At 38.7% G+C, this 14517-nt stretch overlaps 1 protein-coding gene across 1 annotated transcript in view; it reads right to left on the reverse strand.

Annotated features, from left to right (window-relative positions):
- Nucleotides 1–314: 314 nt before the first annotated feature.
- GCFC2 (GC-rich sequence DNA-binding factor 2) overlaps nucleotides 315–14517 on the reverse strand; it is a 51470-nt gene continuing 37267 nt past the window's right edge. The window contains exons 14-18 of the mRNA XM_062209742.1: nucleotides 11157–11233; nucleotides 7384–7450; nucleotides 5443–5589; nucleotides 2931–3055; nucleotides 315–2102 (exon numbers count right to left, since the gene is read on the reverse strand). Of these exons, the coding sequence (XP_062065726.1) occupies nucleotides 1985–2102; nucleotides 2931–3055; nucleotides 5443–5589; nucleotides 7384–7450; nucleotides 11157–11233 (534 nt within the window). The 3' untranslated portion in view covers nucleotides 315–1984. The remainder of the gene's footprint in view (nucleotides 2103–2930; nucleotides 3056–5442; nucleotides 5590–7383; nucleotides 7451–11156; nucleotides 11234–14517) is intronic.

Genomic DNA, 14517 nt, shown 5'->3' on the forward strand with positions numbered 1-14517 from the left:
CCCGTGTGGGAGACCAGGAAGAGGCTTCTGGCTCCTGGATTTGGATCAGTGCAGTTCTGGCCGTTGCGGCCATCTGGGGTGTGAACCAACGGAAGGAAGACTTCTCTGTCTCGCCCTCTCACTGTAACTCTACCTCTTAAATAAATACATAAAAATCTAAAAAAAAAAAAAAAAAAAAAAAAAAATTATAGCTATCTGGCAGATAAAAATCCTTTTAACTCCAAGCATAATGAAATTGAAGTGAAACCATCAGAGTAGTTTTAAAATTTGTCAATTTGCAGTTTTGAAAACAGTTCTAATATTTTCCTCTCTACAGAAAGAAAGTCTCTCTCCTTACTTTAAAAACATAAGGGAAAACATCAAATATATCTAACTAAATCCAAAAGTCAGAGGATAATTTCTAAATGCACACTTTAATAGTAAAAAAAAGTTACAAATTTCATGTTCATATAATTTCAAAAACAAAGCTTCATGTATATGTACACATACAGACACACGGTTTTGCAAACATGCAGAGAGAAGGAGGCAGGTACCTCAGGACCGTAGCTGAGTGGACTGCTAAATGCTTTTCAGCAATGGTTTGAATTCCTAGGCAATGTTCTGTTGCATAATTAGTGTAAGTAATATAAACTTTATTAAAAAATCCTTCAGACTAGCAAATCACTCAGATTCACTACAATAGATATAATACACCTAGTGGTTAAAATTACATGTACCTTCAATAGCAGGGGTGATATACATTCTTCAATTATAAACAAACATCTTTTTTCTCCAATTATCTTTTGGGAAACAATTGTCAAAATATATAGTTAGGGTTGCCCTTGAGTTACTGAACAAACAGAAAATTACTACCAAACTCCACCTTTGAAAAATTTTATTATTCTTTTTAATTACTTTGCCTCTTTCTTAGATAAATGTTTTTCATCAGAAAGTGAATCACATGTTCTGTGTATCTAAGATACAGGTTTCCTTTTTTTTTTTTTTTTTTTTTTAAATATTTATTTATTTACTTGAGAGGCAGAATTAGAGAGAGGGAGAGACAGACAGAGATGACTTCCATCCCTCTGGTTCACTCCCCAGATGGCCCCAATGGCCAGAGCTGGTCTGATTAGAAGCCAGGAGCTTTCTAAAAGACAACTTGACAATCATTAGTTACCAACTGCCTCCCAATGCCTTAATCATTTAATATTTAATAATTTATTCTAATTAAAAGTTTCATAATGGTCACATGGCTCACTAGGCTAATCCTCTGCCTGCGGCGCTGGCACCCCAGATTCTAGTCCCAGTTGGGGCGCCGTATTCTGTCCTGGTTGCTCCTCTTCCAGTCCAGCTCTCTGCTGTGGCCCGGGAGCACAGTGGAGGTTGGCCCAGGTCCTTGGGCCCTGCACCTGCATGGGAGACCAGGAGAAGCACCTGGCTCCTGGCTTTGGATCGGCGCAACGTGCCAGCCGCAGCGTGCTGGCCGTAGTGGCCACTTTGGGAGTGAACCAATGGAAAAAGGAAGACCTTTCTCTCTGTCTCTCTCTCACTGTCTAACTCTACCTGTCAAAAAAAAAATAATAATAAAAAGTTTCATATTAACTTAATTATTAAAAAGTAGTTAAAATAGGTGGTTTAAGTATTTAAAGATATTTGTGTTCAGGACAGACAACATGGTCATTTGGCCAAAACAGCTTCAAGCAAGGTTTCTACATTTCTTAAATTGGCAAAGAAGTCAAAAGAATTTTTAAAAAATGTTGAACTTTTATGCTCCTGTTCATTTAATTCATTCAAACACCACCGAATGAGTGCGGAAGGGCAGCCTTTCCTAGCATCAGCAGGCAGAGCCCAGGGAGCAGAGGCGTGGGGTACTTACTGCCCTCTTGCGGAGCACACCCTCCACTGCAGGGAATAAAGAGGCACTAGGTTTTGTTTTTTCCCCAAGCAAAGGAACTGAGTGTGACTGTATTAAAATATCATTTTAGAACTTTCTTATAAGATTTATTCAAATGTCTTCAATTAGTGATTTAATATTGTCTAGATGATACTCTTCTATGAGAGATTCTGCTTGACTCAAAGCTTTTATTTTCACCAGAATATGAATGATTTCTTTGACTTCATCTCTGAAAAACAAAAGAACATTTTCCTCCTTAAAGTGTAATGTCTTGGACACAGTGGTAAATTCTATACCTGTACTGCATATCAGTCATTAATCTAAAAAATTAAAGTTTTACTTGAAAATAACATGAAATACAGATGCTGTACTTTCCACATAAAGTTGAAATATAAATATTAGTGGATATATTTTGGCAAATGTCAATGTGAATGACTGTAAAAGGTAGAACAGCTCAGAGCAAATCTATCAGCAGAAATTTTGGTAGTGCTGTGTTGCTCTCAGCTTGTATAGGCCATTATCATGAGAGTTATTTACACCACAGATATCAAAAATGCTATAAAAATCCGAGTTAAAAAAATCTTTTGGACAGTAGTTTACCAGAATACTACTGTAGTTAAGCCCCAAACATCCTGTGCAGTCAATGAGATATTCAGAACAGAACTCAGCTACTGTTGGGTAACACCTGGCTGCAGACCTGTACTGAACAAGTGCTCAATCTTTAAAATGACCAAGAAAATTGAAAACACATTTTAAATTGCTTAAAGGAATTTTTGATTACAGCCTTAATTCTAAATTTCCCTGTGCTTCAATTTTTTGGAAGTGCTTATTTTAGGAGATTTACATTTAAAAATATGAATATATACGAAGGGTGACTATAAAATAGTGAGCCATTTCAAAACTAACCATGAAAATATCTATCAAGATATTTCATATTACAAAATCTTCAAAAGATTTTTAAAAGTACAGCATAAATACAAATATATCTAAAAATCGCTGAGAGCATGCAAAATCCATGAACTCCCAAGTATGGAAGTAACAATAAAATATGTATTACCTGAATTCGGTTGTAGACAACTTATGTGCAGATTGCAATAAAACTTGAGTGAAATTTTCTAGCTGAGGAATAGATGTCCTCATGGTAGAATTTTCAAACCACTTTTCTGGTAGAGAAGCTACTATCTGTTAAGAAAGACACATGGTTTGTAATAAATACTTATCTATGGATTTGTATTAATATAATCTTACAGTGATCCTGCAAGTTGAATATTATTCTATTAGTTCAAGGTTTAACAAAAATTTTGTAATTTTTTCCCTTTGTCAAAGGTCACATATATTTAAAAAATATTTATTTATTTAAAAGGCAGAGTCATGGGGGTAGGAGAGAGGAGATCAAGAACTGCTATCCACTGGTTCACTCACCAAATAGTATCATCAGGGAGTTGGGGTGAAGTGGAGCAAATGGAGCTTGAACGGGTACTCATAAGGGATGCTGGCCTCACAGGCAACAGCTTAATTTGCTGTGCTACAATGCTGGCCCCTCTTTGGTCATTTTAATCAGAATAGTCAAACTGTTGACTATTTTGTAAAGAGCTTTTTTACTTAATGTGAACATTAATCCTTGTTAGATGTTACAAGTTTTTTATTTCCTAGTTTCTCAATTCACTGTTTAATTTTTACTACTGACTATTCCAAGCACAAAATCAGAGAAACAACAGTATAGTAAGCCAGATGAGCAAAACCCCGATTTTATCAGTGATCAATTCATCTGGAAACCTTTCCTGTGTATGTTGTGGAGGCACTAGAGTTCTATAGTTTTGTTAAATCTATTACTTCTTAAAATTTCTTTTGCCTTTTTTTTTTTTTTTTAATTTGGAGAGAGAGAGAAAAGAGAGAGAGATAAGAGATATTATTTGTTGTTGCATGCAATGGTTGGGACTGGGCAGGACCAAAGTTGGGAGCTGGGAATTCAATCTAAGACTCCTATATGTAAGAACCCAATCACTTGAGCTGTCACTGCTGCTTTGCAGGACTGCATCAGCAGGAAACTGCAGTCAGGAGCCACAGCTGGGTATCAAACCCACAAACTCTGATATGGGACATGGTCATCTTTTTTTTTTCTTTGTTCTTGAAGATTATTTTATTTATTTGAAAGATAGAGTTACAGAGAGAAGTAGACACAGAGAGGTCTTCCATCCACTGGTTCACTCCCCAAATGGCCGCAACGGCTGGAGCTGAGCTGATCCAAAGCCAGGAGCCAGGAGTTTCTTCCTGGTCTCCCACAAAGGTGCAGGGGCCCAAGGACTTGGGACATCCTCCACTGCTTTCTCTGGCTCATTAGCAGGGAGCTGGATCGGAAGTGGAGTGGTGGGACTTGAAGTGATGCACATGTGGGATGCTGGCACTGCAGGCTGGGGCTTTAACTTGCTGTGCCACAGTGCCGGCTCCTACATGGGTATCTTAAATAGCAGACTAAATGCCTGCCCCCATCTTTAAGCTTTCCAAAGGGCTCTCATTCTCAGATACAGTCATTTATCATAGTATATTTTATAGTTTCACTTTTTACCATTAATGTTTTATTTCACCTAAAATTGTTACTGGTATATTCAAGCAGTGAGAAGTAAGGATCTACCATTCTTTTTGTAAACAGCCAGTTGTCCCATGATCATATATTAAGTAATTTTCTTTTTTATTAGTGGTACTGCAAACCAGTGTCCTAACTCCTAAATTGTTAAGCTAATGTTTTGCTCTTGTGTGAGCAAAATTTATTTTATTTTATTTTTTAAGATTTATTTTATTTATTTGTAAGAGTTACAGAGAGGCCGGCGCCGTGGCTTAACAGGCTAATCCTCCACCTTGCGGCGCCGGCACACGGGGTTCTAGTCCCGGATGGGACGCCGGATTCTATCCCGGTTGCCCCTCTTCCAGGCCAGCTCTCTGCCATGGCCCGGGAAGGCAGTGGAGGATGGCCCAAGTGCTTGGGCCCTGCACCTGGATGGGAGACAAGGAGAAGCACCTGGCTCCTGGCTTCGGATCAGCACAAAGCGCTGGCCGCTGCGGCCACTGGAGGGTGAACCAACGGCAAAAAGAAAGACCTTTCTCTCTGTCTCTCACTATCCACTCTGCCTGTCAAAAAAACAAAAAACAAAACAAACAAAACAAAACAAACAAAAAAGGAGTTACAGAGAGAGGTAGAGACAGAGAGAGGTCCTCCATCAGCTGATTCTCTCCCCAGATGGCCAAAATGGGAAGAGCTGCACCGATCCGAAGCCAGGAGCCAGGAGCTACCTCTGGGTCTCCCATACGGGTGGAGGGACCCAAGGACTTGGGCCATCTTCTACTGCTTTCCCAGGCCATAGCAGAGAGCTGGATTGGAAGAAGAGCAGCTGGGACTAGAACTAGCACCTACATGGGATGCCGGCGTTTCAGGCCAGGGTTTAACCCACTGCGCCACAGCACCAGGCCCCTTGCTCTTGTGTGAGCACAATTTAAATTACTTTGTGACAAAACAGACTTTACTAGGTGAATTTCAAAATGGTGAAATTACACTCAGTTCCTACACAACTTACCTGGTTGCATTTTGTAACAACTTCTGGCCCAGGAACAGCATTAAGAAGAGCTATAATGAGGTAGCGATTCAGCAGCTTCCCTAGTCCTAGCTCTTGCAGGATGTCATCCTGGAGGAGTCCATTCCAAAGAAGAATATTGCGGAAGAGCTAAAATATAGTATCATGTGAATATGCACCTTTTCTTGGAAGCAAAATTTTAAGTTTCTAACAAACATAAAAAGATGGTCAAACTCTTAAACTCTCAACAAAACAGCTCTGTAGGAGTTGTCAATTTTATAATAGAAAACATCTCTGAATACATGTTCCAACCTCCATGAATTCGCTTATCTTATTTTCATTTCCTAGGATAACATCCAAAATCTGTCTCAAATAACATATATTGCAGCCTTCCCAGATGAAAATCTTCTTTAATCGATTCTCTCTCAGAGCCTAGGCTATTGATTATAAATCCTGGGATTCTTCATTCTAGTAAAGAATGGCTGTCAAAGTCATTGCTATTATCACTACTGTGTGTCCTTGAGAAATCTACCAATATTGAGAGCTTCCTATCTAAAGTAAGATTAACAATTATCTTTGATTGTGGAAATAATTACTTACAATATATTATATTAAATAAAAGACCGGTTGTCTTTCTCTACTCCAAATCTAGTTTTCTGTGAATTTGATGGCATTTTCCACTTTATTCCCAGTACTACATGAGGATATTTCAAAAAGTGCATTTTTTTTTTTTGCATTTTGGTACAAAAAATGTGAACTCCATACATAGTTTTTTCAGACTATGCATTTCCCATGAACTTTCTGACATATTATATTTGCTATTGTTGAGTATTGGACTAGTTTTTCTAGTTTGTCAATTTTTTACTTTTCACATGATTATTGATGTTGATCTTTTTCCTCGAGTCTTCTCCCTTACTCACGTGACAAACATTAATTCGCCTCATTAAAGATATTCTTTTTGAAGTCATCTATGTCCTTCTGATGTCAAATCCATAAACATTTCTAGTCCTTGCCTTAATTGTATTTGGCGGCATTCAGTGGTTGTCTTCATTGCTGGAAACCTTTTGTTTAGCTTCCCTGAGGCCACTCACAAGACATTCTATGGTTTCTTTGAGGACCGCTTTCCCTGCTCCACTCTTGTCAGGTATTTTCCAAGTTTCTGTCCTTAGTCTTTTCCTTGTGTTTCACCCAGTCTCCTCAGACCTTGTCATTCATAACCGTGGCCCCAAACCCTGTCTATTGTAGCTGACTCCAGTTCAAGTTGTTCTCCTGAATTTCAGGAGACTCCCACACTGAACTGCCTCCCATACTCCTAAATTTCTGTCCCAGGGATATCTTCACCATGCCTAAAACAGATCTCACTTTCCTTTCCAAACTTTTCCTTCTTCCTCTATCTGCTATAAGGTTCCTCCCAAAATTTCCCAAGCTAACAGGCTGCCAAAGTCAGAAACTTGGCCATGACTTACTCCTCACATGTAATTAATTACCGAGTCCTTTCAATGCTCCATCTTAAATATCTTTTGAACCCATTTTCTCCTTACCATCCCTATTGCCAATAACTTGGCAATGACTTCAACTTGATCTTTTAGACCAGGGGTTAGCCAATTAGGAATTGAGAGTGAAATCCAGCCTGCTTCCTGTTTTTGTAGGGTTCATGAGCGAAAAATAGCTTTTACATTTTAAAGTGACATATTTTATAACATGACATACATTGTCCACAAGTTCTGTAACACAGCAACACAAATATTTTTATTTGTTTACATACTATCTATGAATATTTTTGAACTACTGTAGCAGGTTTTTGTAGTTTTGATAGAATATATAGCCCACAAAACCTAAAATACTGTTTGGTCTTTACAGGAGTCTGCTGTTCTCCTTTCTATCATAAACTAGACTTTTAACAAGATTACATAAAAACCTGTGTTTTTAACATTTTTTGCTTACCTTTAGACCTGACCAGAACTGTCTTTCTTGAAACTTTGAATGTGGTGAAGTCTTGTTTTCAATAGCGCTAATTAGACACAAAATACAACGGGAGAAAATACAAAGGATTGTTATTTTTTCAGAACCACTGATTAAAAAACAGGTCTTTTTTAAACAATCCAAACTAAATTTGAATGGAATAGAAATGCAGATGTTTTGATGATATCTATACAAATGAATGAACATTCTGACCCAAGAGTCCCATTTCAGAAAATGCTGCTCACAGACATATTTGCACATGTGCAGAATGATGTGTCTGTAACAATGTCTACATTGTTGCTGGTTACCATTTACCATTCACATACTCATCAGTAACAGCAGTTATATGATGACACACTACCCAGCTTATGAAGGAAAGAGGAAACTACTTTATAAGATGACATGAAAAGATTTCAAAGAGGTACTAAGAGAAAGAAGGTCTGAAACTAGTTGTAACTGTCCACAAATTTTATTCATTTTTAAAATTACAGAGGCAGCTTGAGAGAGTGAGTACATGTGAGTGTGCAAGAGCTCCCATCCACTGGTTTACTCTGACTCCCCAAACGTCTGCAATGGCCTAGATTGGGCCTAGCTGTAGCAGCTACTGGAAATTCAATCTAGGTCTTCCTAGACTGGATGACAGGGACCCAATTACTTGAGCCATCACCTGCTGTACCCAGGATCTGCAATGGAAGGAAGCTGGAGTCAAAAGCCAGAGCTGGGACAGAACTCAAGACACTGCCATCTGGGAAGAAGATATCTTAACTGATAGGACAAACACCTGCCCTACAACATACACTCTTTGCTATAGAAAGGAGAGGGAAATAAGATGATAGCACATATATTTATTTAGATTTGCATGAAGAAATTCTAGAAAGATAAACAAGAATTCCTACCAGTGATCATTAGTGGATTTTTATTTATTTAAAAAGGGGGAAATATCAGACTGCATGGACAGAGGTCAGGGTGGGAACAAAGACAACTTTTCTTTTAAATATAAATAAACAAATCAATAAACCACACCCATACTCTTGAACCCTGTGAATGTACCACTCAGCTGAAACGTTACAAACCAAGCTTTCCCAGGGAAGAATTTTTACACACAGACATCTCTTTATGAGTCAAAATATAACAGAAACCTCTGAAGTTCTTTTTCTCCCCTCAATAAAGCTCTTCCACACTTTGATTGCTGACTGGGTAGCTGCATCTCATGAATTACTGCCAGAACTGAAGCCTTCTTGGCAAATGTATGACCATGCAATGCATCAAATACTACAAGGGTATTTCAAAAAGTTTGTGGAGGGGGAGGGTGTTTGGGATAGTGGTTGAGATACTGGTTAAAATCCTATGTCCCATACAGGAATGTCTGGGTTCAATACCCAGCTCTGCTCTTGATTCCAGCTTCCTGCTAATGTGCACCCTGAGAAGCAGCAGGTAATGGCTCAAGTAGCTGGGTCCCTGCCACTCATTGTAGGAGACATGGACTGAGTTCCTGGCTACCAGCCTCGACCTGACCCAGCTCAGATTATATAATAGATAAAAAAAAAACAAAATGAAAAGACAATAAATTTAAATAGAAAAAACAAATTGAAGTATGTGGAAACATGGAAATAAAACATAAATTTGTTTTGGTACAAAATTGTTCATTTTTAAATCCATGTATAGTTTTTTTCTAAATAGGCATTTTCTGTGAACTCACTGAAGACCCTTCCTATTTGGTTCATAATCTAAAGTAAACACAGAATTCAAAGTTGCAGTTTTTGGTTCCTTAGTGGTGTTCCAGGCCTTATGCTGTGATTTCTCAGTGCTAGGCATTATAATGCTCTAAGCACACTCTTCATGTTCCTGAAGTCCAGTGAGGTAGGCACTAATTTTAGAACAACTGAAGCAGAGAAAAGCAGAAATAAGGTCAACTACAAGAACACTTTAAAAAGTTCATGAAAAATGGAACTAAAAGGCAGGCATTTGGCATGGTAATTAAGACACTGGTTAAGACTTCCACATCCCTATGGGGGCCGGCGCTGTGGCATAATGGGTAAAACTACTGCCTGTGGCGCCGGCATCCCATATGGGTGCCGGTTCAAGTTCTAGCTGCTCCACTTCTGATCCAGCTCTCTGCTATGGCCTGGGAAAGCAATAGAAGATGGCCCAGGTCCTCGGGCCTCTGCACTGGCATGGGAGACTGGGAAGAAGCTCCTGGCTTTGGATTGGCACATCTCTGGCTGTTGTGGCCATCTGGGGAGTGAACAAGCAGATGGAAGACCTCTCTCTCTCTCTCTCTCTGCCTCTCTCTAAATTTGCCTTCCAAATAAACAAATCTTAAAAAAAAAAAAAAAAAAAAAGGCTGCCATATCCCACATAGGAGTAACTGGGTTTAAGTCTTGGCTCTAGCTCCCAATTCTAGCTTCCTGCTAATCCACACCCTGGGAGGCAGCAGACGATGGCTCATGCAGGAAAACCCGGAAAGAGCTCCTGGTTTCAGCCTCAGCTCTAATAGGCATTTGGCAAGTGAACCAGAAGATGGGAATTCTGTCTCTCAAGTAAATAAATGTTTTAATGAAAAAAAAAAAATCGCTTACTTTGGTGAAAAAAATCCATGCATATGAGTGATATCCAAAATGTTCATGGAAAATATGTATTATAAAAAACTAGACATGAATTTCAAAATACTTTGCACAAAGATGGACTTATCCTATTTTTCTACTTGAACTACCCATTTTTAAATATAATTTTTTAAAGATTATTTATTTGAAAGGCAGAGTTATAGAGAGGCAGAGGCAGAGAAAGAGAGAGGTCTTCCATCTGCTGGTTCATTCCCCAGATGGCTGCCAACGGCCGCAAGCTGTGCCAATACAAAGCCAGGATCCAGGAGCTTCTTTAGGGTCTTCCATGCCGGAGCAGGGGCTCAAGGACTTGTGCCATCTTCCACTGCTTTTCCAGGCCATAGCAGAGAGCTGGATCAGAAGTGAAGTATCTGGGACTTGAACCAGCACGCATATGGGATGCTGGCACCGCAGGCAGCTGCTTTACCTGCTACACCACAGTGCTGGCCCCTTTTTACCTTTTTTTTTTTTTTTAAGATTTATTTATTTGTTTGCAAGTCATAGTTAGAGAGGGAGAGACAGAGACAGAGAGAGGTACCTTTCACTCATTGGTTCACTGCCTAAGATGGACACATAAAGTGTGACTGGGCCAGGCCTAAGTCAGAAGCCAAGAGCTTCTTCTAGCTCTCCCACGTGGGTAGCAGGGCCCAGACACTTGGATCATCTCCCACTGCTTTTCCCAGGCCATTAACAGGAAGCTGGATTGGAAGTAGAACAGCTAGTACACAAACTAGTGCCCATATGGGATGCCAACATTGTAGGCAGTGGCTTTACCTGCTTTGCCCTAATGCTGGCCCAGAAACTGTGTTGTTTATCACTCTATGCCCATCTCTTTTTCCCAGGACGCATTAAAATCAACAATAACAAAAGTTATGTACAAGTGCTAAGCATCATGTAAGGCAGATGAGGAGTCTTCAAAAATTTATGGAAAAAAGAATTAAAAGGTAATGTGAATTTTCCACTACCTTTTTGAATTCCTCTTGTATAGTACGTGACTGAGCAGTACTTGTTGTAATCTCTTTGCATCATAATAAATGTGTATATGCATATTTTGAAAAACACTTACACTAACATCTTTTGCATTACATTCTTAAACAAGCCCATATTACTTGATTACTTGTTTTAAACAATCTACACTTAATACCTCCTTACCTCTTTGGATACAGAGGGATAAAAACATCATCTTCTATTGCCTTCTTTATTCTTAAAACAATGGATTCAAGTAAATCCTATTTAAAAATTTTAAGAACATCAGTATTAGTTATAAATGAAGTGTATTTATCAAAAACAGGTAATTTTAGCCACAAAACATCTCAAGAAATAAAAGTCCTATATTTTTTTCTGACTACAATGGAAAAAAAACATAGTAATCAGCCAGAGGAACTGTGGAAATTATACAAATACATGGAAATTAAACCACAGGCTCCTGAATGGTCAATTAATCTCTTTTACCATTCTTACTCAACACATTACTGGGAATCCTATCTAGAGCAATTAAGCAAGAAGAAAGAAATGAAGGCCACCATCTAAAAAAAAAAAAAAAACTATTTATTCATTTGAATGGTAGAGTTATATATGAGAGGGACAGATACTCACAACCCAAATAGTTGTAATGGCTGGGGCATGGCCAGACTGAGGCCAGGAGTTCAGAACTCCATCTGGGTCTCCCACGTGGGTGTCAGCCACCCAACCACTTGGGCCATCTTATGCTGTCTTCCTAGGCACATTAGTAGGGAGCTAGATTAGAAGTGGAGCAGCCAGGATTCGAATTGATGCTCAAATGTGATGCAAGTACTGCAGGAAGCAGTTAAACCCACTGAGTCACAACATGAGCCTCGACGGCATCCACTTTTGAAAGAAGGAAGGCGAACTGTCCCTGTTTGCACATGATATGATAATACATAAAGAAAAACTAAAATCTCCACCAAACAGCACACAAAAAAACAAAACAACACAAAAAAATAAATTCAGTTTAAAAATGCAGAATATAAGATTGGCTTCCAAGAATCAGTGGCTTTTTTTTAAAGATTTATTTATTTATTTGAAAGTCAGAGTTACACAGAAAGAGAAGGGGAGGCAAAATGTTGAAATCTTTACCTAATATATACTAAACTGATCTTCTGTATACAAAGAGAATTGAAAATGAATCTTTACATGAATGGAAGGGGAAAGGGAGAAAAAAAAAAGAGAGAAACAGAGGAAGAAAGGAAGAGAGGAAGAGAGGAAGAGAGGAAGAGAGAAAGAGGAATAGAGAAAGAGAAAGAGAGGTCTTCCATCCACTGGCTCATTCCCCAGATTGCCACAACAGCTGGAGCTGCGCCAATCCAAAGCCAGAAGCCAGGAGCTTCCTCTGGGTCTCCCACACAGGTGCAGGGGCCCAAGGGCTTAGCCATCTTCTACTGCTTTCCCAGGTCATAGCAGAGAGCTGGATCGGAAGAGGAGCAGCTGGGACTCGAACCGGTGCCCATATGGGATGCCGGCACTGCAGGTGGCAGCTTTACCCACTATGCTACAGCACCGGCCCCCATCAGTAGCATTTCATTACACTCAGTAACAAATCAGATGGAAACGAAATCAAGAAAGCAATTCCATTTTACAACAGCTACACACACTGCAAAAATCCCTAGGAATAAATTAAAACAAGGAGGTGAAAGAATTATGCAACAAAAACTGTAATACACTGATGAAAGAAATTGAAGAGGACACTAAAAAGTGTAAAGTCATTCCATGGTCATGGATTTGAAGAATTAATATTTTTAAATGTCCATGCTACACAAAATAATCTATTGATTCAATGCAATCCCTGTCAAAATACCAGTGACACTCTTAACAGAAAGAGAAAAGACAATCCTAAAATTTCTATGAAATCACAAAAGACCTCAAATAGCCAAAGCAGTACCTGATTTCAAAACATACTACAAAGCAATAGCTAAAAGAGCATGGCACTGGCATAAAAACAGACACAGTGAGCAACAGAACATAATAAATAAATAAATCCACATGATCCTCAACCAACACGTTTTAAACAAAGGCAACAAGAACATACTATGAAGAACGGACAGTCTCTAATTAGTAATCCTGGGTAAACTGGATAGCCATATTCAGAAAACTAGACCCCTATCTCTCACCATACACAAAAAACAACTCAAAATGTTTAGAACAAAGTCTTAAGTGTAAAATCTAAAACTATGAAACTAGTTGAAGAATACATATGGAAAATTCTTGAGACCATTTATCTAGACAAATATTTCTTTGGGATGTGATCCCAAAAGCAAGGCAAACAACACAAGAATTGCTAAATGGGATTATATCAAACTAAAAAGCTTCTGCAATGCAAGGGAAACAGTTACCAATGTAAAATGACAACCTATAGAACAGGAGAAAATATCTGCAAGCTATTCATTTGACAGAATTTATATCCAGAATATATAAAGAACTCAACCCGACAGCCAAAAAAAAAAAAAATCCAACTAAAACATGGGCAAATAGGTGCTGGCACTGTGGCGAAGTGGATTAAGCTGTTGTCTGCGAAGCTGGCATCCCATATGAACACTGGTTCAAGTCCTGACTAATACAGTTTTGATCCAGCTCCTGGCTAATGTACCTGGGAGGGTAGGGGAAGATGGCCCAAGTGCTTGGGCCCCTGGCATCAATATGTGAGACCCAGATGGAGTTTCAGGCTCCTGACTTTGGCCTGGACTAGCCCCTGTCACTGTGGCCAGCTGTGGAATGAACCAACAGATGGAAGATCTTTAACTCTACCATTCAAATAAATGCATTTTTAAAAATAAGCAATACCTGAATAAATATATTTCAAAAGAAGATATATAAATGGTTAGCAAGTATATGAAAGAATGTTCAATTATGCTAAACATCAGAAAAAGAGAAATCCAAATCATTATGAAATATTCCCTCACCCCAGTTAGAATGGCTATTAACAAAAAGATAAAAAAAAATAAGTCCTGGCAAGAATGCAGAGAATAGGGGAACTCTCATACATTGCTGATGGGAATGTAAAATTAGTACAGTCCTTGTGGAAAACAGTATCAAGTTTCCTCAAACTAGAAATAGAACCATGATCTGTTCCAGCAATTCCACCATGGGTATATATCCAAAGGAAAGGAAATCAATAGGTTGTGAAGATACCTGTACTCATATGTTTACTGCAGTACTATTCACAATGGTCATGATACAGAATCAACCTAGGTGTTCCACTGATAGATGAATGGACAAAAACATGTGCTTCCATATACACAATGGAATATTGCTTAGCCAAAGCAAGAATACAGTCCTGTCAGTTGCAGCAACATGGATGAGCCTGGAGGACATTGTATAAGCGAAACAAGTCAGACACAAAAAGACAATCATTGTATATTACTACTTATGTATGAAAGCTTAAAAAGCTGACTTCATAGAAGTAGAGTAGTGTAGAATACTGTAGAGTAGAAAGGAGTAAAATAGTGATTACTGGAATCACTGGAAAGGGGAGAAGGGTGTAGGGAATGGATGAAGG

This window comes from Lepus europaeus, chromosome 13, assembly GCF_033115175.1.
Source record: "Lepus europaeus isolate LE1 chromosome 13, mLepTim1.pri, whole genome shotgun sequence".
NCBI lineage: Eukaryota > Metazoa > Chordata > Mammalia > Lagomorpha > Leporidae > Lepus > Lepus europaeus.